Here is a 27,167-nt window from a genome sequence, read left to right on the forward strand (position 1 = left end):
ACAATGCCTTAGGTTAAGCATAAACCGAGCCATTCTATAAGGCTCAGAGTTATCTGCAACCATGGCTCCCCACATGTGCCAAGTACTCTACTTGTATTAGCTCAGTCTTCATAACTACCTAGGAGATATGCAAAGCTTTTATCTCCGTTTTACAAAAAACCTCTATGAAATAAGGTTCACAGAGGTTAAGTTACTTGGCCGAGGTCACAAGTTAATAAGTGGCAGTTACTAAACCCAGTTCTGTACCCAGACAGTCTGACTCCAAAGCTATACTCTTAGAAACTTTGATTCCTGGCAAGATGAGTGACTTTGGAATGGTGTACTTCTAAACATGTGATCTGTTTTACTGGTGGACATCACTGTTCGGAAAACAACATTAGCAATAATGGAGTGAGTACGTACTGAGCTTAAACTAAGTTTATGCTGCTTTGATTTCGGCTTGCAGGTGTGCATTGCCAAGTGCAACAGCACTTCCTCCCTGGATGCAGTGCTCTCACAGGACCTCATTGTAGCAGAGGGCCCTGCTGTAGAAGTTGGAGATTCTTTGGAAGTGGCCTATACCAACTGGCTCTTCCAAAATCATGCGCTGGGCCAGGTAAGAAAGGGTACTTTGCAAATTCATTTGTAATTTAAATAGCATGAGGGCTATTCAAATGTAAGGTAGTGTTACTGTGACTTGCTCCTGTTGGCAGATAGAAATCTTTCGGGCCTTGCTTTAGTCACGAGGACTGCTGTGGGGGCTGATGCATAAAATCTGCTCCGTGCCACTCTGTCTCTCCTACTTAGAGAAAACGGAAACCAATTTCCTAAGTATTCTTTTTGGTAATCGTTCACTTGTATGTCTTGTCCTGTACCAGTTTTAAAGTTGAATGTGTTCTTGTGGGATTAGGTCTTCAAACTTCTTTCTAGACCTTCCTCATAGTTTCTGTTTTTCCTGTAGTAGTTACTGTAAAATAGGTGGTGTTTATTGTGTTTTAATATTATTAAGACCACAAAAGCAGTATGGTATGACAGAAAAAACTTTATGAGCCAAAAAAAGTGGATTCAAATCCCAATTTTATCCTAACTTCACCTTGTCAAGTCATTTAAGCTTTTACGTTTTTTTTTGCCCCTCACTGGTGGATGGAGGTCAGCGGTTAGTGGCAGGATTGGTGTCAGCATTAAATGAGATAATTTATTTGAAAATTCTTCATGGATGAAAAATGCTTTTAAATACATGGTGGTAGAAGTTAACTTTTTTTTCTAAACCTGGAAAATCAGTGCCTCAGAGATACTCAGTGTGATAACACCCTTTAGCCATGATGTTGTCCCGTCTTTTAAAGTCTCTTAAGAACTATTTTCCCAGTATATTTGACATTCCCTGTTCTAGAAATACTGTGTTGGTACCGTGTTTACCTGAAAATAAGACCTAGCCGGACCATCAGCTCTAATGCGTCTTTTGGAGAAAAAATTAATATAACACCTGGTCTTATTTTAATATAACATAAGACCAGGTCTTATATAATACATCATATCATATAATATAATACCGGGTATAATTATAATATAATATAATATAATATAATATAATATAATATAATATAATATAATATAATATAATATAATATAGTGGATCTTATATTAATTTTTGCTCCAAAAGACTCATTAGAGCTGATTGTGTGTATCGAGTTGCATATCATAATAATTATTATTTTTGAAATTGGTTGACTTCATTTATCATTTACTTTGACCAAATTGCAGGTTTTGGATTCCACTGCTAACAAAGATAAGCTGCTTCGCCTGAAATTAGGCTCAGGAAAAGTCATCAAGGTAAAGGCTTCACTGTGTTCTTACATGGTTTCATCAATTACAGTGGGGTTAATTTAGATTGAATTTTGTGAAATTTCTAACCTAGATATCTTCTGAGAGTCTGGAAAGGTCTGGTTAAAAAGTAAGAGGGGAAAATATGTTATGTTATCTGCATTTGGGAGATTTTTACCTATGAGACAGTAGTCTCTTCTCCCCCATCCTCTGTTTCACTATCCATGGTATTGATTAACTGCGGTCTGAAAATATTAAATGGAAAATTCCAGAAGTAAACATTCATAAGTTTTAAGTTGCTTGCCGTTCTGAGAAGTGTGATGAAATCTCCGTCTGTCCTGCCCTGGACGTGAATCATCCCTTCATCCAGCATATCCACACTCTAAACACTACCCGCCCTGTAGCCACTGAGTAGCCATCTTGGTTATCAGAGCGACTGTCACAGTATTGCAGTGTTTGTGTTCAAGTGACCTTTATTTTACTTAATAATTTCCCCAAATCCATTCACGTAACCTTTATTATATGTAGTATATTGCTATAATTGTTCTATTTTATTAGTTAGTATTGTTAATCTCTTACTGTGCCCAATTTATAAGTTAAACTTTATCATAGTTATGTATGTATAGGAAAAAACATAGTATATACACGGTTTGGTACTATCTGTGGTTTCAGGCATCTGCTGGGGGTCTGGGAACATATCCCCCATAGGTAAGATGGGGACTACCGTATTGGAAATGGGTACATTTCTTCCCTGTATTTCCTACCCTTTTTCATCCTGTGACTCTGAAGATATTTTTAAATCCTTCTTGTATAACCTGATAGGGAAAGCAGTGAAACTTTCTTCTTGAAGTGTGTCATATGGGTTGAATCTTACCAGGTCTTATATAATACAGATACTTAATCAGTACTTCCCAATCATTGTGGGGAGGCACACCTATGACATAGCAGGAGGGATACTGGGATTGGAATCTGAGGACCTAGGTTCATGTTGTGAATATTTTCTTTACCAACTGTGCAAGTGTGTTATAACATAAAGTGTATTTTACATATGTGGGGTATTGTTGTCAGGGCATACTGATGCATTGTAAAGTACTCATTCATCCATGTGGCAAAAAGGTTTTCTCCGTAGCTTTGTTTGATTACTTTTCCCAGAATCCTTTGGAGACTTTTTCCTATAGCTCATAGAAGTTAAGGCATGACCCTTGAAACTAGACCGATCTGGTGTTGAATCTTAGCTTAATGATTCCTGTCTGATCTTGAGCTAGTTACTTAACTTCCCTAAGCCTCCGTCTTCTCATTTGTAAAATGGGGATAATGCCACTAACCTTATGAAGTTATTTTGGACGATAAAAACATAATGCGAGTAAGGCACTTGCCAGAGCGTGTTTAATAAATGGTAGCTTTTATTTCTCTTTTAAGGACATTCTTCTATTCCTCCCAATTTCTCTCATCATCTAAGATAAATATATTTCATCCATCTGTGGATAGGCTGGCTTTTACAAATGAGTTTAGAAGCAGTATTCTAGATACTCTTATAACCAGTATGGCGGGGGGGGGGGGGCGGGGGGGGAGATGGTAGTTGAATTTGAGCTCGCTCCAGAGGTCCAGATCTGCAAGTGTAGGTGAGTGAAACCTGATGATCCGGTACTTCATTTTTTCTTATGAGGAGATTGCTGTCTGATGAGCTTTTCGCTTTCTCTGATTCCTAAAGGGCTGGGAAGATGGAATGCTGGGCATGAGAAAAGGAGGGAAGCGGTTGCTTATCATCCCTCCAGCCTGTGCTGCTGGCTCTGAAGGGGTAATAGGATGGACTCAGTCACCGGACTCAATCCTGGTATTTGAGGTGGAGATTAGGCGGGTGAGTAAAATTGTGCTGTTGTGTTTGATGAGTCCTCTTTGCTAGTTAAGTGCAATGAATAAGTGTGTTTGAAAACCAGGTTCTAAAGATTTATTTTTAAAGTAGATATGATATAGTTGGAAAGAGCAACAGCTTTGGAATCTAAAGATGAAGGTTTATGTCCTTCCTGGCTGTCTATTCAGAGTTTAGGTAAGGTTGTGACTGAGCAAATCACTTCTCTACACTAACTTTTAAATTTTGTTCTTAAAATAGTGATTCCTACCCAATGTGCTTACCTTTTGACATAATAATTCCATGGCTACAAATTTATCCTATCAGCATATTCACATAAGTATGTAAAGATATCTATATGTTGATATATATATACATATATGTGTGTGTGTGTGTGTGTGTGTGTGTGTATATATATATATATATATATATATATATAGACGCATAGTTTCCTCCCTCTGCCACATTGTAACAGTAAAAAACTGGAAACAACAAAGTATCCATTATTAAGAGACTCGTTATGATTTTTTTTCATAGAGTAGACTTTTATATAGCTCTTAAAGAATACCCAATGGGCCGGCCCGGTGGCTCAGGTGGTTAGAGCTCCATGCTCCTAACACCGAAGGCTGGCAGTTCGATTCCCACATGGGCCAGTGGGCTCTCCACCACAAGGTTGCCAGTTCAATTCCTCGATTCCCGCAAGGGATGGTGGGCAGCGCCCCCTGCAACTAAGATTGAACACGGCACCTTGAGCTGAGCTGCCGCTGAGCTCCCGGATGGCTCAGTTGGTTGGAGCACATCCTCTCAACCACAAGGTTGCCGGTTCGACTCCCACAAGGGATGCTGGACTGCACCCCCTGTAACTAGCAACGGCAACTGGACCTGGAGCTGAGCTGCGCCCTTCACAACTAAGACTGAAAGGACAACAACTTGAAGCTGAATAGAACCCTCCACAACTAAGATCGAAAGGACAACAACTTGACTTGGAAAAAAGTCCTGGAAGTACACACTGTTCCCCAATAAATCCTGTACCCCTTCCCCTATTAAAAAAAAAACACCCAAAATCTAGTATTAAGTGAAAGAAGGAAGTTGCAAAACAGTGTGTATAGTATGGTCTCATGTGTTGTGTGTACACACACATAGATATGTACACAAATATATTTACACAGTCCTACATATGTACATATATGTCTATGTATATATTATGTACATGTGCCCATATATTCATAGGTAATTTCTGGAAGCACTAAAAGGATTGATTCAAAGTGATTTTCTCTGGAGAATGGAAATGGAGTTCAACTTTTTCTTTTTTACAATCTACCCTTTTGTACCATTTACAACTTTTTTTTTTTTAATTGGGAAATATTGGGGAATAGTGTGTTTTTCCAGGACCCATGAGCTCCATGTCAAGTCATTTTTTTTCAATCTAGTTGTGGAGGGTGCAGCTCAGCTCCATCCAGGTCAAGTTGTTGTTTTCAGTCTAGTTGTGGAGGAGGGCGCAGCTCACTGGCCCATGTGGGAATTGAACCGGTGACCTTGGTGTTATGAGCGCTGCACTCTAACCACTGAGCCAACTGGCCGCCCACCATTTATAATTTTTATCATGAATATGGGTGATATCTATGATAAAAGTGTAATAAATTGTGATTAATTAATGCTACCCTCCTCCCCTTCAGAAAAAAAAAAGACCCTGTTTGCTTTACAATGATTTTTAGGTCCAAATGTGATGGTGTTTGTGACCATAAACTATAAAATACAACACAAATAACAAATATTATGGTCATCTTTACTGTGGCTGTTATTCCTGCTACAACAGAGAAAGGATATGCTTTTCTTCTCAGTGACTCTTTCCTAACTGGACACCTTTGTCTACTGGGTCATTTCAGCCCTTTTTCACTGACATGCTTCCAGCTGCCTTTTTTACAGCTGTTACGTTCTCTCAGTTTTCCTTCGAGTTTGAAGAAATCATGGCTGGTAATAGATAACAAACCAATTTATATCCGTCAAGACTGGCATTTTTGTAAAAGTAAGAAAAAAGTTTTTTTTTTTTTTTTTTTTTTTTTTTACCAATAATCAATTACAAATTGATATGCTTATTAAATTGACAGGGCAGATACAGAATGATTATGGCCAGTGTGACAAGAGTGTTGAGAAAGATTTTACATTACTTGTAGTGTATAAAGTAGTTCACCCTTGCTGGTGTGAAACTGAATGTTATGTATCAGAAGTCTTAAAAATGAGCATACGTCTTATCCAACAGTTTAACTTCAGGGAATTTATACTTTGGAAATATTTAAGATGATGTGCAAAGATACAGATAGAAAGCTATTCATAATATTGTTTGTGGTAGGAAAAATTAGAAATAGACTAAGTGTCCAACAGCTAGGGATTGGTGAAATATATTTTGTAATAGCATAGATATTTATGACTTCGGTTCCCAAAATCTTTTAGAGATTTTTTTTTTTTTTTTTTTTTTTTGGAGGTAATAACAGTTAAGGGCATGACCCTTGAAATTAGACATGCTGCAGTAGTTAGAAAATGATGTTATCGGTCAATAATTTCCATTTATGTGGATATATGTAAATACATCAGAGAGTGAGCAAAGCAGATTACAAAACAATATGGCCCCATTTTTGTAAAAAATACATACATACACACATATAGATAATATAAATGTGAAATGCTACATCCAAAATCCTTAGATGTTATTGCTGTAGTTGGATTGCAGGTGATTCTTACCTTTTTTTTCTTATCTATATTTTCTGATTTGCTTACAGTGACCAGGTAGTGATTTGTGTAATGAAGAATAAGTAAAATGCAAGGAGGATGGAAGGGGAAGGGTGCCTTTTTTGGTGGCCTATATTCCACCTGTGAGCTCTTTCCTTAGGTGAAGTTTGCCAGAGATTTTGGCTCTGACGGGCACAGTGTTAGTTCCCGGGATTCTGTGGCCCCTTCTCCCATACCTGGTGCTGACAGCCTCCCTGCTGATCCTGTTGTGTCACCACCCACGTCTGTGCCTTTCAAATCAGGGTAAGATACTGAAGTTGTATCAGGCTTTTATTGTCCATGAAAATTATTTGTAAGAGGGGTTCAGAAATAGAGGTATAGTTGAAAACTAAAAAAAAAGAAAAAAGAAAAAAAAAGTAAATAACCGGGAAAAAATAGGATGAAGGAAATGGGGAAATATGAAAGATTTTTCTGACAAAGTATTAATATTCATAGTCTGTAAAAGCACTAACACAGATATTTAAGAATACCTGCCAAACTCTGGAATAAATTTGGGCAAAGGCATAATCACAAAATATTTACCCAAGGAAAGAAATGTAGATAATAAGCATTTAGATAGAAAATGATTAATCTTCACTAGCTTTCAGAGATTATGCAAACTAAAGAGTTAAAATTCTGTTTTACAGCTATTAAATTGGCAAACATTTTCAAAAACATTTTGTTTATCCAGTATAACCTGGACTCGTGATTAGGGATTTTATTTTCATCTCTGGATATGTCTACTTGTTTTCAGGGAGCCGGCTCTTCGTGCCAAATCTAACTCCCTCAGTGAACAGCTTGCGATAAATACAGTAAGTATACGAGTGTGTCTCCCTCACCCCCAGTTTACTTTTGTCGCCTGTTTCTAAGCTTCAGTAACTTCTAGTAGACTACTGGTCTCCAGCCTTTCTCTTTTCTTTTTTTACAGTTCTTTTTTTCTGATTGAGGCAAAATTCACATTGCATAAAATTAATCATTTTTCTTTTGTTTTTACATTTAAATTTTATTTTTTGTTTTGAATAGGTAATTACATTCATATGGTATAGTTATCAAAACAATATAACAAGGTATATACACTGAGAAGACTGTCTCCCACCCCTGTCTCCATCTACCCCATTCCATCTTACCCCCATTGTAACTGCTTTTATTAGTTTCTTATATATTCTTTCATTGTTTCTTTATGTAGATGCAAGCATATAGGAATGTATATTTTATTTCTGCCCCTTCTTTCACAAAAAATAGCATACTGTATATATTACCTACCTTGCTTTTTACATATTACAACATATAACAATGTCTTTCCATGTTAGTATATAGAAAGTTTTCTGTCTTATTTTGTCTCTAGATCACACTATTCCATTTTGTGGATGTGATTATATAATTAATTAGTCCTCTCTTGATTGATGCAACTTTTTTGGATTATATGCCTCCATCAGTTAAGAAAAAAATGAGCACACATTCCCAGTCTATGTCTATTTACAAATTATATACATAAAGTACTGGCAACCACTGTAACCAGGCTTAATGTCTTGTTACTGAAGGTTAAAAAGAATTGAAATATAGAAGTTATGATCATTTCTTTTTGTACTCAGTGGATCACCTTGTGCCCCTCAGAGGTATGCACTCTCCACTCTGAAAGTGTACTTTGAACCAGATAATGGATCCAGAGGCTTCTAGCACAGGAGCTAGTGTGTAGTCAGTGTGACTACACTGGGGTGTAGCGTGGAGTCAGTGCCAACTCAGAGTTCAGTGAACCACAGTGTAGAACAAAGAGCTCCTGTTTCCTTCTCTCCCCAAATCTCTTCTGAATGTCTACTGAATTGGTCCCAGCCTATTGAGAGGCATTATCGTCTAAAATACCTTCCTCGCTTAATCTGTACCTTAGTTTTTCATCAGTAAAATGAGAATAATTATGCCTGGTGGGAGACTTGAGTGAAATGAAGTAATACGTATGAAACCACTTTGTCCATTCCAAACATATTGGGAATTATTTTTACTACTATTAGTATATATGACCCATGTATGCTTCTAGTCAACAAAACTCACTTTCTAGAAGAAATGGTTTGAAATAGATATGGCACAGGTACTTGTTGGGTGTGATACAAGAGCTAAAGACAGAGCTGACTGAAATTAATGAACCTTGATTACAGTGATTTTTATGACTTTCTCCTTATTTTAGAATCCAGATATAGTCAAGGCCAAGTTGATCTCTCGGATGGCTAAAATGGGCCAGCCCATGCTGCCCATCCTTCCACCACAGCTGGATTCCAATGATTCGGAAATCGAAGTATGTTCCCTTGGCTGTATTAGAATGAATAATGCAGATGTTGCTGTCTTCTGTTCCTTTGGTTTGAATTATTGCTTTTTCTGTCTCTAACCCAGAATCATTATTTAGAGAGCTTATATTCAAAACAATACAGGTTGGTATTAGTACATGTATTTTTTTTTTTCTTTTAAAGCTTTTATTGGGGAAGGGGAACAGGACTTTATTGGGGAACAGTGTGTACTTCCAGGCCTTTTTTCCAAGTCAAGTTGTTGTCCTTTCAATCTTAGTTATGGAGGGTGCCATTCAGCTTCAAGTTGTTGTCCTTTCAGTTTTAGTTGTGGAGGGCGCAGCTCAGCTCCAGGTCCATTTGCCGTTTCTAGTTGCCGGGGGCACAGCCCACCATTCCTTGTGGGAGTTGAGGAATCGAACTGGCAACCTTGTGGTTGAGAGGATGCGCTCCAACCAACTGAGCCATCCGGGAGCTCAGTGGCAGCTCAGCTCAAGGTGCCGTGTTCAATCTTAGTTGCAGGGGGTGGAGCCCACCATCTGTTGTGGGACTCGAGGAGTTGAACCGGCAACCTTGTGGTTGAGAGCCCACTGGCCCATGTGGGAATTGAACCGGCAGCCTTCGGAGTTAGGAGCAAGGAGCTCTAACTGCCTGAGCCCCTGGGCCGGCCCAGTACATGTATTTCTACTGTGATTAGCACTTCCTCTAAGACATGGAAGCAATTTCATATCTACCACAAGAACTGGGCAGTTTTAAGTAGGTAATTTAGTCTTCTACTGGAACAAACTCTATTGTCAGTAAAAATCGTTCTTTAGGCAGCATGATGCCCAACCCATAAAGATGCTCAGCTCCTATGGATTGAATGTTTAGGTCCTCTTGGGAAATGTTGGTCTTCCCACTGATGTTACCTGTTAGTAAAGATCACACTATTGTGTTACTTGGCATTGTATGTAGTGTGATTTTTTTTTTTGAAGGTCTAAGAATTTCATTGCAGTTGAATCAATTTTTTCTTTTTTTTGCTTTTGACTTTATGCTTAGAAAGCTTTCCCACTTTCAAATACAAACATCACATGTGTTGTTAAGAAATATTTATTTTATATTTAGATCTAAAATTTTTATCCATCTGGAATTTGATGTGTGATAATGAAATAACTTATTTCTAACTTAATTCTTTTCTATTGATTAGTTCCTTATTGAATTAAACCATCCTTTCTCAATTGAATTGAAATGCTTAATAGAGATTGATTTTTAGGACTCTTTCACTTTGATGTAAAACAAAGCAAAGGTCATACTCCTAAGAAAATCTTTCTGGAATAAGCTTTATTTTTCACAATTATTTTGTGTTATTTCTTTTTGGAAAAGCTCTAAGTAGATTTAAAATTTAAAGGAGGATAGGATTTCTGTGGCCTGTTGTTATAAGATATTTACCTGTTCTCTGGAAATGAAATTTGGATAATCTTATTAAAAATTGTAGGTGCTACTTATTCTTTATGATAAAGAAAGAAGAAACGTATTTAACAAAAGGCCGTTCTTTTTATATATTGCTTTGTAACCTGATTTTTTAAAAATTGATGTCATATCAAAACATTTATGTTAATATCAATAATATAAATAATGTAAATAAGTAAAGCAAAGCATTTTTCTCTTGAAAGGCAACCCAGTGCTCTGTAATTTCTTTCACTCTATTGTTATACTTTTAGGTTAATTTAGAGCTGTAGCGATGTAAAACGGATGCTTTTCCAGAAATGCATAATACATTTCTGAGAATATCAGGGACAAGAGGAAGTTCCAAAGTGAAAGAATGTTAAAGAGATTTTAACCCTTGAACCGTAATGCATAGCAGATCACAGTGACTGTATGTTGTGCCTCAGGTTTTTCTTTTCCTTCCATACATAAGGAAGATGTTAGTAAGATAACTTTGTTTAGAGTTACAGGAGGGACCAACATTGCTTTGATTTTTATGAAAAGAAAGAATGGGGGAGGAAAACACTGTAAAACTGTATTATCCCAAAATAATGATAATGAGGTACAGAGAATGCTACTCGTCTGATTTTCATTGAGTACCTTGAGGTCTGTGGAGATTATTTGGCATAAAAGAAGAGGCTGGATTATTCCCTGGGTTTCCTTGCAAGAGACCCCTCTTCTGTGGGAACAGACTAGGTCACTCTTAAGGTAACTGCTGGTTTGGTAAATGATACATTCTAGAGAGCAGCCACTTTAGCAGCTTCAGAGAACAGAACATCAACAACGTAGAATGTGTGAGGAAATTATATTTAATTATTTGATAGGATTTATAGGGAGGGAGAAGGAATCTTACTGTATTACATAATAGAATGCTTTGTCCTCACAGCCTGTACCCTAAACTCTTTGCCTTCCTGCTTGCTGTTCCTTCCTCTTCTTTGCCTAGAAATCCTGTGTTGTAAGCAGGTTTAGGGTGGACAGTCAGCCTTAGTCTTCAATTAAGGACCCATACATAGTAAGCAAAACGCCTGTGCCTGTTTCAGGAATTGAGTGCTCTTCAGGGAGCCGGGCATCCCATGGCGACTCCATCAATGCAGCCCTCTTTTCAGCCAGCCCATCCGGTGCTACCACAGATGACCTCACAAGGTAAGGAAGCTCTCTGAGGCTCTGTGGCCTTGAATTGAGTCAGCACCAAAGTTACCATCATTGTTCCTTATATTGTTAGGCTGCATCGTTTCAGTACTGAGAACTGGACTGAGTGTAGTAGAACTTACCAGTTTGTCCCTGGATAGGGCATTTTCAGGCTTGTAGATGAGTTTGCTGTGTCCTCCGATGTGTGGCATTGTCAGTTTTGGAAGTCTACACTCAGCTAATGTGATATCTCCCTCTCTGTAATTCTGTGCTTCCTGTCAGCTGATGGGATTGTCAGTCTGAGCCATAAGCACCTAAGAACACTCACTTTCCTTCCACGGTCCCCCTGCTGAGACGTCAGTAGAGTTGATTTTAGGAGATTAGGTGAGGAGAGGGATCAAGTCTAAAGCCACAGTCTGTAAGGTACTCGTCCAGATTGGTACCTAGAAGCCAAGGTATGTAATGGTGAAAACTTCTTGCTTTATTTTAGCACCTCAGCCGTCTGTTTCTGGGCTCCAAGCACCCCCTGCTGCCTCCATGCAAGTTGCATCTCTTGAGTCCCACTCAGCTGTATCTGGAAATGGCCAGTCCTTTCAGGTAACAACATTTTAAAACTGTGTCAGTTATAGCTATAATTTATTATGGTTCTAGTCAGTCTCTTTTCTTCCTGCACAATTTGTACAGTAACAGCTCCCCACAATCAGAGATGATAATTTTTCTCCTTCCTAAACCACCACTTTTTCATCTCTAAACCAGTCAAAGGATTACCTACCGTATGGGTTGTTGTAAAGATTAAAATGCAAGAACAAGCAAAGCACCTGGTACAAGGCCTGGCACCTAGTCAAGGCACAATCCAGGTTTGTTTCCTTTTTTTTCATACCTGTCTAGTTGACGGGGATATATTGATGTCTTCTGTGTTCTTTTCTGTCATGTAGCTGATAGGCTAAGATTCTGCACTATACTTAGCACAATGGTCATAGGTAGAGAGTGGAGGCTGCGTAGAAAATACAGCTGTTTTTGTACCGAGTGATCCCTTAGGGGTGGCTGGTTAGCTCAGATGGTTAGAGCACGGTGCTAATAACACCAAGGTTGCCGGTTCAATCCCCACATGGGCTGCTGTGAGCTGTGCCCTCCTTAAAAAAAAAAAATAAAAGCGATCCCTTAAAGTAGGTTTTTTCAGGTTTTACAAAAGGCAGTGGCAGCAGCCTCTCTGGCTTTGCTAACTGTTTGCCAGCATAGTGGACTCTTTCTTCTGCCCCAATATATTTGATGGATAAGATATACTCCCAATGACAATGGGCCTCAATTCTTTGGTGATTCTTAATGGAGGAGTGGGAGTGATGGTGGGTGGGCTGTGTCTCATTAGGACGGGGTGTATCAGAATTTTAAAATGTCCTACTTGTCCTCTCTCCACTCCCTGGTGGAGAATTACTATCCTATTGATGAAGATTTTTTAAAAAAAATATAATGATTGGGTACTTACATCTGTTCCTGAAAATGAGCTGGATTTCCTTAATTCAAGGAAGAATAACCATCATCATTAAAATGATAGCTGCTGTTTATTGAGCATTTAATCTGCCAGGCACTTAACTTACCAGCTTTTAGGAACTTTACCTATGTATCACTTCACTTAGTCCGCACAACAACCTTAAGAAATAGTATTATTATTTTTGTTTTATAGTTGAGGTGACTGAGGCTCAGAGGAAAATGAGAGCTCTTGGTTACATGGATAAGCATTTAAATCTAGCAGGGAAGAGGCACCCTTTGGAGACTGGTGGATTTAGTTTGACATCTCAGTGAACACTGCTCCTTTTACCTCAGTGGAAACTGTTTTCTTAGTTTTAACATTTCTGAGGCCATCAATAAGACCGATGGCTGGGGAATGAATTCCTATTTAATTAAATCATATCACCAAAGGACTGGGGAATAATCTGAGATACCCTTCCCTCACTTTCTGGGTAGGACTTAAGTGACCGGGTACCACTGGGCTGCATAGCTAACACTCCTGCTGCAGTTCTTACCTAATACCAAACCCTGATTTCATCCATCTCCAGCTTCAGTAAGTTTGAGCCTTCTCTCAGCTTATCCAATTTATTCCACCAAAGACAAGCAGAAAAGAGAGACATGAATGTTTTATAAACCGGCTATAACTTGGCATTTTCTCAGCCCTATGCAGGTATGCCAGCCTACGCTTATCCCCAGGCATCAACCCAGCTGCAGCCTGTTCGGCCCTTGTACCCAGCACCGCTCTCACACTCTCCCCATTTTCAAGGTAGGGAGTGATCCCCTCAGTTTCTCGTCTTTTGCTCTTGCTGTGCTCTTCTTCCTCCCACCCCTTTTTCATGTTTACTCCAATAGATCTCTGCCCTTTTGTTATTTCTTTAAACAGCTTTGTTGAGGTATCATTTACACACCTTACAATTCACTCATTTTAAGTATATAATTTAATTTTTTTAAATAAGTTTTACAGAGTTGTGCAACCGTCACCACAATCCAGTTTTAGAATATGTCCATTGACTCCCCCAAAACCCTCATCCCACTTTGTGGATTTTGTTTCTTGCATTTTTTTTTCCTGCCAGCCTTTTTTAATTCCTCTGTCAGAGTGATTCTGTAGAGTTTATAGAAAATGCGAAAACATTGGAGGAAATTGGGATAAAGCATGATGACTGTGGATGTTCAATATCTCAAAGCTACTTTGTTAAAATTTTTAAATTATGAAAATAATATACTTTTATTAAAAAGTCAACACAAAAGGGTGTAAAGTGAAAAGTACTGTCCTTCATCATTAAAACCTCCTGACTATAGGAAACTGTTATTAACAGTTACTTGGGTAACTTTTCAGATCTCTTGTATGCATGTACAGGTGGTTATCTTATGTAGAAAACAAAACAAAATAAAATGCAGGTAGCTGGGATGGCGTCCTACCTTATTCTGCAGCTTGTCTTTTGCATGGTCATCACCTTTGGTCTTAGGACAGTGGTAGGAAGAAGCAGGTATATCCTCCAACATAATTTATGGTCCTGGGTGGTAAGCGTTTCCTGGATGGAACCTTTGTCTGGATGTCCTGCCCCTTCTCCATCTAGGAAACCATCAAGTCGGTCATCTCCTCTGTGTAGCCTCCCCTGATTGCTACCATCCCTCCCTCCTCTCCTCCCAGGGACATAATTGGGTATATGTGTCACCAAAGAGTTAATCTTGCTTTTCTCTCTGCTCCTTTTGTACCTTGTACATGGTCCATTCTTTGCACTTAAAACACTCTGTTGTAATCATCTATTTACATGTGAGTCTCCCCTCATCAGACTGAGCTCACCAAAGGCAGGAACCATATTTTATTTATTGCTGTCTCTGGTACCTGATACAATGCCTGGCATGCAGTTAGACGACTGGAGAAGCAATCTGAGCTGCGAGTGCTGTGGCAGACCCAAGTGGGCATTCGTGTGTCCTGGGACCAGACTGTACCCCCGGTGCAGTTTGCAGGAGTGTGGCTTGGTTCCTGTTAGCTCTGAAGCCCTTTGCCTCTGTCTGCTCTACACCTTCTCCTAACAGTGTGAATCATGCACAGTATTTGCTAGTACTTGGAAATGTGAATTTCTTTCTTTCCTCTGCTGAAAGAGCTGTTGGTTTTTCTCATACAGTATCCTCTGCGCCAGTTTCCTAAATTTCTTTTTGGATTATTTCTGTTTAGGATCAGGTGACATGGCTTCATTTCTCATGAGTGAAGCCCGACAACATAACACGGAAATTCGAATGGCCGTCAGCAAGGTGGCTGATAAAATGGATCATCTCATGACTAAGGTGACCGAGTCGGGGTGGGAGCTATGTTGAAAATGGGGTACAAGCAGGGGATACAAACAGGGAGCAACCAGAGCTACAGGTAAACTCTCACTTGGTTTCCTGTATTTATTGTAGTTAGTAGTTATTTCCCTAAAAGGATAGTTTTTATTTTGGGATCCAGTTAGCAGAAGAAAATTCTAGCTTACATTAGAGATTGTCTCAAAAACTCATTAACCCCCTCAAAAAAAGTGGTCCTATCTTGGGTACATTATAGTTCTCCATTTAAAAGTTTCTCACCAAGTCTCCCTGGCATCCCTTTTGCAGGTTGAAGAGTTACAGAAGCATAGTGCCAGCAATTCCGGGCTCATTCCTAGCATGTCGGTTACTATGGAAACAAGCATGATTATGAGCAACATCCAGCGAATTATTCAGGTGAAGAGTGACTGGAAACAGAACGCTCCGCCTGGGGGTCTTACTCTAGTTTCTCTAGATGTACTTACCCTTTAAAACTTTCACTTCAGAAATCGAGAGCATGTGATAAATGCTATACTGAGTTGGGAAAATCTGGAAAATCCATTATAGCTTCATTTGGTCCAAGTGATTTATCACCACATAGCAGGAGAAAACAGTTTTTTTTGACCACATTTCAGAATTTCACTTCATTTTATAGCCATTTATGTGGTGAATCTATTGGGCATAGTGATTTGTATTCATCAGGTATAATTTGACAATGTTGTTTTAAGTGTTATATCTATATAGACATAAGTTTTAGTTTTTTGTCTCAAAATAAGTAGCAATGTATATGTGACAGTTCAGGTTGATTCCCTTTTATCTAGCACTTTTCTCTTGAAAACTTAAGTTATATATCATAGATTTTTGAATTTAGGAAAATGAAAGATTGAAGCAAGAGATCCTTGAAAAGAGCAGTCGGATAGAAGAGCAGAATGACAAGATTAGTGAACTAATTGAACGAAATCAGAGGTAATGACAGGTACGGGGCACTGGCTTGGTTGGACAAAAGGGTTTAATTTGTAAATGCCCAAGTTAAATAAACATGTTTGTTTGGCACAGTTTATCTGTGTTTTTGCTATTTCTGTTTCCTGCCTGTCATGTGAATTATTACTTGTTTTCTGAGAGGCATTTTAGTACAAAGAGCTCAGTAGGCTGTGATGTAAGGTAGACCTGTGTTTGAATCCTGGCTACTCAGTTGTTACCTACTGTATTTCCCCGAAAATAAGACCTAACTGGACAATCAGCTCTAATGCGTCTTTTGGAGCAAAAATTAATATAAGACCTGGTGTTATGTTATGTTATGCTGTTATGTTATGTTATGTTGTTATATTAAAGACCCAGTCTTATGTTACAGTAAAATAAGACTGGGTCTTATATTAATTTTTGCTCCAAAAGATGCATTAGAGCTGATTGTCCGGCTAGGTCTTATTTTTGGAGAAACACGGTAGCTTGGGCACTTTGTTTATTCCTGCTGGCCCTAGTTTCCTCATCTCAGAAAGTAGTGTTAATACTTAGAAAAGTGGTATCAGCTCTTCTCTCTTCTTTGTAGGCTGACTATTTAATCAGTCAGAACTTCACTGATTTCCATAATGAACTCAAGCATTTTGTAATTTTTCTAGTCCCTCTGAAGATTTGGGGGGCATGTTCAGGGGTACATGTCACAGCATAGTAGTATTTTACTTAAAAAATAATTCTCCCACATTTCTCTTCTCTAGTGTCTCTTGTCTCTCACGTGGAAGGGCGCAGGAAGTGGCTTTCTTTTCTTCCCTCCTTGCAGCCATCTTACTCCAGCCTCTTTCCCCTTTCATTCCCCCTCCCTACAGACCCTTCCCCTTAGCAGTCATGTCCTTTTCATCATGCAAATTAAGAGCAATCACTCTAGTCCAGCTTCCTGCCTCCAATCTTGATTATTGCAGATCTAAGGGAAACAAAGTACTTTCGGATTGTTTTTCATGGAGGTATAGAGCAATGTTGTGAGGATTGAATGTGCATTGGGTTGCACTGGTATACATTTGGTGCTTGACAAATGTTGTCTTTTTCCCTGTTTATTTCATAGGTATGTTGAGCAAAGTAACCTGATGATGGAGAAGAGGAACAGCTCACTTCAAACAGCCACGGAAAACACACAGGCAAGAGTATTGCATGCTGAGCAAGAGAAGGTAAAGTAACTGGGGAGAGAAAAGCCCAAGTCAGGAGGTGTAAGAGCTAAGGACTGGTCCTGTGTATGTACTTCCCAGTCTGCTTTTCAGCAGAATTTTTGCCATTATTGGGAAGAGAACTAGAAATCTTCCAACAGATTTCAGTATGTCCATCATCCAGATTGCTGTTTTGTAATATGCCTTGCAATAAGTTGACTCAAAAATAATCACTGGTTTTAGTAATTTAAGGTAAGAATTACACAGCTTATTAGAAATTAAATTTATTCTGTTGACAAAATCAACAGAAAATGCCTATTATGCCATGTAACAAATGTTTTTAGTGAAATTTAAGATTGTTTTGTTTGCTTCCTCTTCTGTGTTTAGTTTGCTCCAGAGCATTTTAAAGCACAGCTGTTTGACATTAGTTAGGTCAGAATTAGGGATTTCAAACTGTTCCTGGAGTAGCTACAAGGAAGACTCGAGTGGGTCTTGTGTTGGGATCGACTGATTCTGAAGCCCATCTTCCTGTCCTTGCTTCAGTGACACTGTTTATCCAGAATGGATTCCTTTTTTGTTTGGGCTACCACTCCTCAGCTGGGAGACCTCAACCCTTTCTTCTCCTATTTTCTCAGAGGTTTAAGAAGTAGTTTAGATTTTATATTTGAATGTTTTTTAAAAACATGAACATTTGAATGGAATGCACTTTATCACTTGTGGCCTTCACTCACTTTCTCACATTCTGATAGGATTCCTTACTTGTGTCTCATGCTGTCACTTCTTTGTGTTCTCTTAGCCATAGTATCGTGGAGTCATGTCTTTGACCCCTTATCCTTACATAAGCAGTGCCTTGCCCTGCACAGCCCTGTCCAGTCCTGACCCTGATTCTTTCCCATTGCTGCTTTTCACCCTCCCTTGTTTGTTGAGGCCAACTCCTAATGCCTGCACGGATCAAGTTCAGTAACCTGTGACATTGATGTCATTAAACAGTGCTGGAGTCACTTTTTACTATTTCTCCTTCCTCAATGTTTATTTTCTCTCTTTCCTTTACTCTTTCTTTTTTTTAGTCCTTAGGCCTCACAGGGGCAGCCAGATAAATTGTTTGGTCTCACAATTCAGGTGTAAAATGATTGCTGTAGTTTGTTCTAGATCAGTGGTTCCCAGACTTTATTTACAAAACCAGATAGCAGATCAGTTTGGCCTAGAGGTCATAGTTTGCCAACACCTGAATTAGCTTATTAATCCACTCAAATGTTTCATATTGATAAACCCCAAAAATGTCTGGCACAGTGCATCCATCCTGGTAGATACTCTATTTATAATAACAAAACTAGTAATAGCAGCTAATATCTGTCAAATACCTACTAGTTTCTAGGCACTATACCTTACACAGATCTGTTTGAAGGCATCTCCTGGGCCAGCTGTCGACTGTTCTTGATGTGTCAGGTACCAAATACCATATGCTTCACTTGGTCACCTTTATTTCAGTGAAACTTTTCAAAGTTTGACTCTCCCCTGTTTTTCTTTTGTTCCACTTCTTTCTTACTTAACAGTCTTCCGTATGATATCTCCCTTCTTAAAGGGAGATAATCAAGGTCCTTTCATCCCTGGAGACAGTCCCTTCAGATAGCTCTGAAAGTTAACAGTTACATGCACAGTGAATATTTGGTAAACGAAATTAATTATTTTTCTCTAGGACAATATTAATATAGCCAACTAAAACCATGGAATAATGGTTAACACTGAAAGAACTATGAGAGGTCCTCTGGTTAACCTTCTTATTTTACAAGAGCAAACTGAGGCCCAGGGAGAGTAAAAGACTTGCCCAGGGTCTCATTTCCAGTCAGCTATGTTTTTTTCCTTTGCCAAATTGCCATTTCTCTTTGTACCAATTTCCTCCTTCTATAACTTGAATGTTTTTTTCATTTGTCTTTCTGAAATCTTGATTCTTCCTGTCATTGCTTTCTTTTCCCAGCTCTCCAGGTCAACAGCAGAATTTGATCCAGGGTGGGACCCAGGGAGCCATCCCATCCACTATATAGGTTTTTGATGTTTTCTTTTCTCACTTGATATTGCAAACCCTTACTTAAAAATAAAAAATAAAACTTTAATTACATACACATATATATATATATACATACATATGTGTATTCACACATACTTTTCTCTGATAACAAAAGTTGCATCTGTTCATTCTAGAAAATTTTGAAAATACTGATAAGCCAGCATAAAATAGAACTCACCCATAGCCTTCCCACTCAAAGATAACCATTGTTAATGCAGTATTCACCCCCTCACTATTTCTCTGTGCAGGTGTGTGTGTGTTTGGGTGAGAGTATTACTTTTTGTGCTTCCAGTAGGCCTTTCTGTATAAGGTCCTGAGATAAAAAGAGCTTTTTAGTGAGCGTCCACTCTGCTTGTCCTTTGGTGAGAGAGTGACCATCCTTCCCACTGCCTCCCCTCCCGTCGTCTTAGCTGCTGCAGGGTTTGTGCAAGCGGTCCTCTTTCTAATGTTAGTGAACTCTTGAGCCACAGACATAAGGAGGACGAGTGATAATAAGAAAGTAGACAGCTGGAAAAACGCATGTAAAGTATAGCAGTGTAAGAGAAGTAATGGCAGTAGCAGTATGCTAGTGCAGGAGAGGTGGTCCAACCCATAAATGTGCTGCTGTCCAAACATCAAGTCTAGTCACCAGCACAGCAACCACTTACTGCCTTTCTTATCCTGATTGCTCCTAATTTTTATAGGCGCACATCAGTTCAGGTGAAATTAATATGGTATTTTTGTCGTTTGTTTACCATTCCTTTTTATTGACCTCCTTTTAATCATGTTCATCATCACCCTTAACACACAGAACATCATTAGAGGGTTTTCCAGGGTAGTCATTTTGGTTTCATCAAAATACTTGAAAATATTTTGCTCCTGTTTGGCTAGTACTGAGTGCCATTCAAAATACATTGAGAAGTCAGAAATGTTGCAGTGTCTCCTTCCTTATTAGCTCTTTTCTTCCAAGAACCCCGGAAGCAGTAACTCTCCTGGGACTGATATTTACGTTATAGTACTACTAGTAGTACAGTACTACTGGAGAAAAATTGTAAACTTAGAAATTGATTGCCATTGAAGACACTCAGTTTAAATTTTAAAATATCTTTTTTTATTTAAAAAAATACGTTTATCTTAGAAAAGTTAGAAAATGGCAGGAATACCATTTCTCATGTATCAGATTGGTAACATTTAACAACAGGTTGTGACTGTATCCCATGCCACTAAGTACCCTTTCATAACACCATTCTTAATAGTTGCATACAGGATAGGTAGTATAATTTGCTTAATCAAGCCCATTTTTTAGCATTTTATTTTTTTCATTCTTTTGCAACTATAAACAATGCTGCACTAGACATCGTTGTAGCAAAATTTTTGTAATCTTGCGTATTTCCTAAGGACAAATTTCTGCAAGGGAATTTCTGAGTCACAGACTTGGCACATTTTGAAGGCTTGATTTTGGTTTAATGTAGGTTGAAGGTGGGTTTAGCTCATTTCCTACCAGTTCAGTCAGCATAGAGTATGTGAGATTGGCTCATCACTTAGAGGCAGAGTACACCCTTGTTTAAAGTGACGTCATACTTTGTTACCATTCAGGCCAAGGTGACGGAAGAGTTAGCAGCAGCCACTGCCCAGATCTCTCATCTACAGCTGAAAATGACTGCTCACCAGAAGAAAGAAACAGAACTGCAGGTACAGCTGACAGAAAGTGTAAAGGAGACAGATGTCCTCAGGGGCCAGCTCACCAAACTGCAGGCAGAGCTCTCAGGTTTGTCCTTGGTGGAAAGGGCTGGGACTTTGACCATAAACTATGTCCTTCCTCCCAGTACATTTGGCATTATGCTCATGAAGTTCATGAAGGACTGAGCCAAAAATTAAGGTGGACCAGTATAAATCCACGTGATTGTCTGACATGAAGGACAACAAAAGAACTGACTATTCATTTAGCTAATCAGTGGTCACCATTCCACTTTGTTTGGGCAAGTGTTGCCTTCAGTATCTTTGGTACTTAACACTTGGCCTCAGAGGCCTGGAAGAGTTAATGTGTTCCTCTAACTAATGACACAGAGGAGGTCTGTGGAAGAGGTGCTTCCTGTACTGGTTGCCTCTTTCATAGAGGATGGATTCCAGCTCCAGCCAGCACTCAAGGCCCCTGCAGGCTGGCTTATATCCCATGGTGCTCATCCTGGCTTTGGACACGCCAGCCAGCCTGCTGCTGCTGCTCTTCAGCCTGTCCTATGGGTTTTGTCTTGCTTTTTACCCATGCTGTTCTCTGGACGTGGTATGCCCACCATCACCAATGTTTGCCTCCAATTCTTTCCAAAATCTGCTTCTTCCAGAAGCTTTCCTGTTTTTTTCTAGAACATTTGACCTCTTTAAAATCCTTTATCTCTGAGTACATTATTATGACCATTATCACATGTTGCTTTTGATCAGCACTATTTATATACCTGTTTTCCCCTCTAGAATGCGAGCCCCTGGAGGACAAGGATGGTGTCTTGCTCATCTTTGTAAAATCCTTTCCTCCAAATTAGTGTCAGCTGAGTGCCTGGCACAAAGGTGGTACTCAAGACGTGGTGACTTGAATAGAAGATTCGGGAGGACCAGCATGTTGACTCATCCACTTCAGTGTATAGAAACAAATGTGGAAGGCACAGAGGGGACCAGTGTGTGGGATGTAGCTGGAGCAACAGCAGAGTAGGGAAGAAACAACGTTTACTTGTCTGATAGCTGAAAATCACTAATGTCAGTTAGTAAAGTGATACCTTGAAGATAAATCCCCTTTCTGTTAGAGCATAATCTGGGCACACATGAGAGACATTCTTAGATTTGAATGTCATAAAGATACCCTCTTTTCTGCTTTTATGGTACCCTATGACAATTACCTCAAGAGTGCCATGGGGTCTCAAAAGTTTTCCAAACAGAATAAATTTTGATGCATTATATTTTTAAAAAACACACCAAATAGCTTTATTTGAGAAGGGTTGTTTTGAAAGCAAGGTCTTGGTACAATGTCTCAGCTACCAAGAAAATTAAGAACATCTTACCCAGGCAATGAGAAAAGGCTGGACCAATACCAAACAAAGATCTGTCCACTGTGTTGAGATGGTGACTGAAATGGAATTGTGGGAGTGATACATTTTGCAGGTGGGCTGTGACTGCCTGGAACTTTACTTTTCCATTCTGTGTGTGTGGAAAGTGACATACACATACAGAGCTAAATCTGGGTTGCAAGGTGCGGGTCAGTTTATGGCTTGAACCAATTGCTGGTGCTGCTGAATGAAGGGAGAGGAAGATGCTTCTGTGTTAGAATTGGGAAGTCACTTTAAAGAAGCTTCTGGGATGCCGAATAGTCCACTGCAGCTCTGGTTCTGCAGCCAAGTCTCTTCTGCTGTTAAATCCCAGAGCTCCAAGAGACCTCTGAGCAAGCACAGTCCAAATTCAAAAGTGAAAAGCAAAGCCGGAGGCAACTGGAACTCAAGGTGACAGCCCTGGAGGAAGAGCTGACTGACCTTCGAGCTGAGAAGGAGTCTCTGGAAAAGGTAAGTTTTATAACTGAAGTTTCTCTGTCGAACCCAAGTGGCCAGGATTCGCTGTTTAATAAACATTTTAATTGTCCTTTTAAAGAATGCACTAGTATGTGCTTATTGTAACAAATACAAATACGGCAGAAAAGTATAAAATAAAAAATAAAATTTATCTTTTTCTTTTCTCTAATCTCATGCATTAGAGGTAACCACCTGTAAACAATGTATGGTTATCCTTCCAGATTGTTTTCTGTGTGTATAAAACATACCTGCACACTCACTCACACATACACATAGCTACATTGATATCATTTTGTAACAATAATGGGATCACGTTTAATGCTTTTTAAAAATATCGTGGACATTATACTAATAACAATGAGTACTTTTTTATTCTTTTTAACTACTACGTTAGTAGTTCACTATGAGACTGTACCATAATTTAACTATCGCCCATTGATGGGTTTTATGTTCTGTTTTTTCACTATTTCAAGCATTGTTGCTTTGGACATCCTTGTACTATGCAGCTATTTTTGTGAATTTGTTTGAGCATTCCCATAAAATGGATTGTCTGGATTAGAGGAAATGCTACACATGTAAATTTTTTAAATAAAGATTGCCAGATTATCCAAAAGAAGAGTGTGCTTATACTTCTAGCACTATTTGAGCACGCCCATTTCTCCATGCTTTTTTTAACTCTGCATATATCAGTTTTTCTAGTCTTTGTAGTCTGATAGGTGAAATATGCTATCTTGTTTTAATCTATATTTTTTTTAGTTACTTATTTTTTAATTAGTTTCAGGTGCACAAAACAAAGTAATACTTAGACGTTTATCATTTATATCCCTCACACTGTGTGTGTCAACCCCCCTCCCCCATCCACTATCCCTCTGACATCACACAGAGCCATTACATTTCCACTGTCTCTATTCCTAAAGCTGTACTCCGCTTCTTGTAAGTATATATATATATATGTATATATAAAATTATAGTTGACATTCATTATTATTCAGCTTCAGCTTCAGGTGTACAGTGCAGTGATCAGGCATCTACATCATCCCTGAGGTGGTCTCCCTAATGAGACAAGTGTCCATCGGATACCCTACAAAATCTTTACAACATTATTGATTACATTCCCCAAATTAACTTTCGTAACCCTGTGGCAATCGTGTGGTTACTGACTGTTTTCTAATCCCCTCACCTTCCCTTTATCCCCCACCCCCATCTAGCAACCCTCAGTTTTTCCTCTATGTTTCTGAAACTGTTTCTGATTAGTTCATTCACTTATTCTATTCTTTAGATTCCGCATATAAGTGAGATCATATGGTATTTGTCTTTCTCTGTCTGACTTATTTCACTTAACATAATGTTCTCTAGGTCCATCCATATTGTTGCAAATGGTAAGATTTCTTTCTTTATGGCTGTGTAATACTCCATTGTATAAATGTACCACAGTTTCTTAATCCAGTCGTCTACCAATGGGCATTTCGGTTGTTTCCATGTCTTGGCTATTTTAATCTGTATTTTTGTTAGTAGTAAAACTTTCATATATTTAATACTTATTTGTGTTTTCAGTTTTTTCTGTGATTTTTATCGTTTTTTTGTTGTTGTTTTAAACCCAATTCATTTTGATTTTTTGACTGTTTTCAGTTTTTAATTGTTATAGATACCACTATAATGACCGTCCTTGTAACACACAGTCTTTATGAACATGATTTATTGCATCCTTAAGATAAATTATAATTTGTGGAATTTCCAAGTATGCATATTTTGAAAGTCTTTTCGCAGACTGCCAGTTGCCATCTAAAGAGAATATACCCATTTATTTTCCTACCAGCAGGGTGTGAAAGTGTCCACTTCCCTGTACCCTCACCACTGTTAAGATGTTCCTCATCTCTTAATAGGGTGGTAGATAAAGCTCTTCTTGTTTTCCATCTTATCACAGTTTTTCCCACCCTGTAGCCAAGAATGTGAAACATAGGGAAAATTAAATTTTAAAAATGGCATTGTTTACAGAAATAAAGTAAGGATCCGGTGGGGTCACTTAGTACCTCCACCATCCTCTTCATTTATTCTCAAATAGCTAGAGCTGATGGTGATTCTCTTGTTCCTAAGAACCTCACAGAAAGGAAAAAGAAGTCAGCTCAAGAGCGCTGCCAGGCTGAGGAGGAGATAGATGAAATTCGCAAGTCACACCAGGAGGAATTAGACAAACTTCGACAGCTTTTGAAAAAGGCTCGGGTGTCCACAGACCAAGCAGCTGCAGAGCAGGTAATGGGAAATTGAACACTTTGGAAATAAAAGAAAGGCGAAGGCATGAAGGACTCAGAAAATCTTCTAGTTTCTTCCTTATCCCTTATGATAACATTTCTCATAATTGATGCTCTCACTTTGGAGAAAGATGGAAGAATGCAATCCAAATATATGCAGAAAAGCCAGGAGTCAAATGACAAATCTTCTTTCCTTTTTTAAAGCTTAGTAAAAATTTAACTATATAAGTAAAATTTGAAAAAAAAGTCTTTATTAAAAAATTCCCAACATAATAAGGCCAAAGTCCTTGACCACCAGACACTATCTTTCAGACATATTATCACCCTTGAAAAGAAGGGATTTACTTAAGTAATTAGACAGGAAACCAGGGATAGTGGCAGGACACAGCTGGTTCTGTAGTCCATTTGACAGGAATCATTCTCCTTGTAAGTTCATAAGTTCATATTTGTTTATCTATTTAGAGTGAATTGGTGCCTAATTTGATCACCTCAGAATTTTGACAAAAATAAGCTTCTTCTGAACCTATAAAGTTCAGGGCCTGGACTCTGAAAAGTGTGGTTACATTACGGCCCTGCCCTCTAGGAACCTGTCTAGTCAGTCATACCTCTCTGTGGTTGGAGTACGTTTTAGAGTCCTGACAACCAATAACAGCTCCTACCTACCTTAAAAAAGTAAATTTACTTTCATAGTAATCAAGGTCTTTCAAACAGTTGTTTCCCTGTGAAGCCGGGCTGTTAGCTTATTCTTTTCGCCTTATAAAAGATGGACTACGCTAGATGCTACTGGACTCCCCTCTCCAGGATACGGTGATTGCTTTTTCTTGGCAGCTGTCTCTAGTACAGGCTGAGCTACAGACCCAGTGGGAAGCAAAATGTGAACATCTGTTGGCCTCTGCTAAGGATGAACACCTGCAACAATATCAGGAGGTGTGTGCACAGCGAGATGCCAGCCAGCAGAAGCTGCTCCAGCTGCAGGAAAAGGTGGGCGTTCTCCTGGGTCAGAGAGCTTAGGGAGCCCAGTTAGCTTGAGGCAAGCAGGTTGTTTGAGTCTTGCAGGTTCTTTTGCACCGACAAGTTGTTAATAGCTTGAAAACAACCACACTTGTTCAACTCTCCACAGTAATCTTTCACATACTTACTTGGGGTGACAGGCGAGTGACCTAGGGGGAGGAAAAAGCAGCACTAGTGTTCTTGGAACATGTTTTCCATTATTATTTGAGCCTTCATTTATTAAGCAAGTGTTTATTGAGTGCCAGTTGTGTTCCAGACACTGTTAGGGGAAGGGCTTGCAAAGAATTCTGCGCTTAAGAATCTCACAGTCAAGAAAGGGAGACCGAGAGAAACAAAGATGAGCATTAAGTGCTGTGAGGCCCAGAAGAGGAAGTGCCTAGGGGAGCAGAGCCAAGAAGGAGAAGTAGCTAGGTAAGAAGAGGCAACAGAATACCCTGGGAAAAGGCACTGAGATGGGACAGAGCGTGGCTGTGGTGGGATCAGCTGACAAGAAAATGAGAGATAGGACATGGCTTAGAGTCATGGTATGAGAGTCCCCATAGCTGGAGGTCGGTTTCTCTCCTTAAAGGATCCAGTTGAAAATCTGTGACTCAAAGATGGTGAAGGCATTCGTGGAGGTGAATAGCTTGCGTTTGTCAACATTGTGTCCAATGTTCATGTCTGTGGCTAGAGTTATACCCCCATTTTCTCATTATATTCTTGACCTGATTAGGAACAAGGCAAATGACCTTGCTGGGAAAGAGGAGGCGAAGTTGTGAGTTGAGATTGAATGATGAGGAAATAGATGCTTTGAATCAACAGGCCTGGGGCGGGGGCGGAGGGTGTGGACACCAGCAGACCTACACGAGGTTACCCCTTGATGGTTAGGATGGTTCTCCTGCTACTGGGTCTCCTGACTTTTACGTCATAGACCAGGTTCCCAAGCCCCCAGCCATAGTCTGTTGGTTTTGCAGTGTTTGGCCCTCCAGGCTCAAGTCACAGCCCTGACAGAGCAAAATGAACAGCACATCAAGGACTTGGAGAAAAACAAGTCCCAGATGTCTGGGGTGGAAGCTGCTGCCACTGACCCATCAGAGAAGGTGAGCTGGTAACTGAAAAAGCAAACCATGTCATA

At 39.2% G+C, this 27,167-nt stretch overlaps 1 protein-coding gene across 2 annotated transcripts in view; it reads left to right on the forward strand.

The window, feature by feature from the left end:
* FKBP15 (FKBP prolyl isomerase family member 15) overlaps window positions 1–27,167 on the forward strand; it is a 51,792-nt gene that overhangs the window by 18,918 nt on the left and 5,707 nt on the right. For both annotated transcript variants that reach the window (XM_088792724.1, XM_088792723.1), the window contains exons 7-24: window positions 446–595; window positions 1,741–1,809; window positions 3,512–3,658; window positions 6,537–6,679; window positions 7,170–7,227; window positions 8,595–8,702; window positions 11,193–11,295; window positions 11,771–11,877; window positions 13,447–13,552; window positions 14,966–15,075; window positions 15,379–15,486; window positions 15,941–16,035; window positions 17,123–17,225; window positions 20,842–21,013; window positions 22,651–22,787; window positions 24,888–25,043; window positions 25,871–26,023; window positions 27,007–27,132. In XM_088792724.1, coding sequence (XP_088648850.1) covers window positions 446–595; window positions 1,741–1,809; window positions 3,512–3,658; window positions 6,537–6,679; window positions 7,170–7,227; window positions 8,595–8,702; window positions 11,193–11,295; window positions 11,771–11,877; window positions 13,447–13,552; window positions 14,966–15,075; window positions 15,379–15,486; window positions 15,941–16,035; window positions 17,123–17,225; window positions 20,842–21,013; window positions 22,651–22,787; window positions 24,888–25,043; window positions 25,871–26,023; window positions 27,007–27,132 — 2,151 coding nt within the window. The remainder of the gene's footprint in view (window positions 1–445; window positions 596–1,740; window positions 1,810–3,511; window positions 3,659–6,536; window positions 6,680–7,169; window positions 7,228–8,594; window positions 8,703–11,192; window positions 11,296–11,770; window positions 11,878–13,446; window positions 13,553–14,965; window positions 15,076–15,378; window positions 15,487–15,940; window positions 16,036–17,122; window positions 17,226–20,841; window positions 21,014–22,650; window positions 22,788–24,887; window positions 25,044–25,870; window positions 26,024–27,006; window positions 27,133–27,167) is intronic.

This window comes from Rhinolophus sinicus, chromosome 16 (assembly GCF_057876585.1).
Source record: "Rhinolophus sinicus isolate RSI-liver-muscle chromosome 16, RSI-T2T, whole genome shotgun sequence".
Taxonomy (NCBI): Eukaryota; Metazoa; Chordata; class Mammalia; order Chiroptera; family Rhinolophidae; genus Rhinolophus; species Rhinolophus sinicus.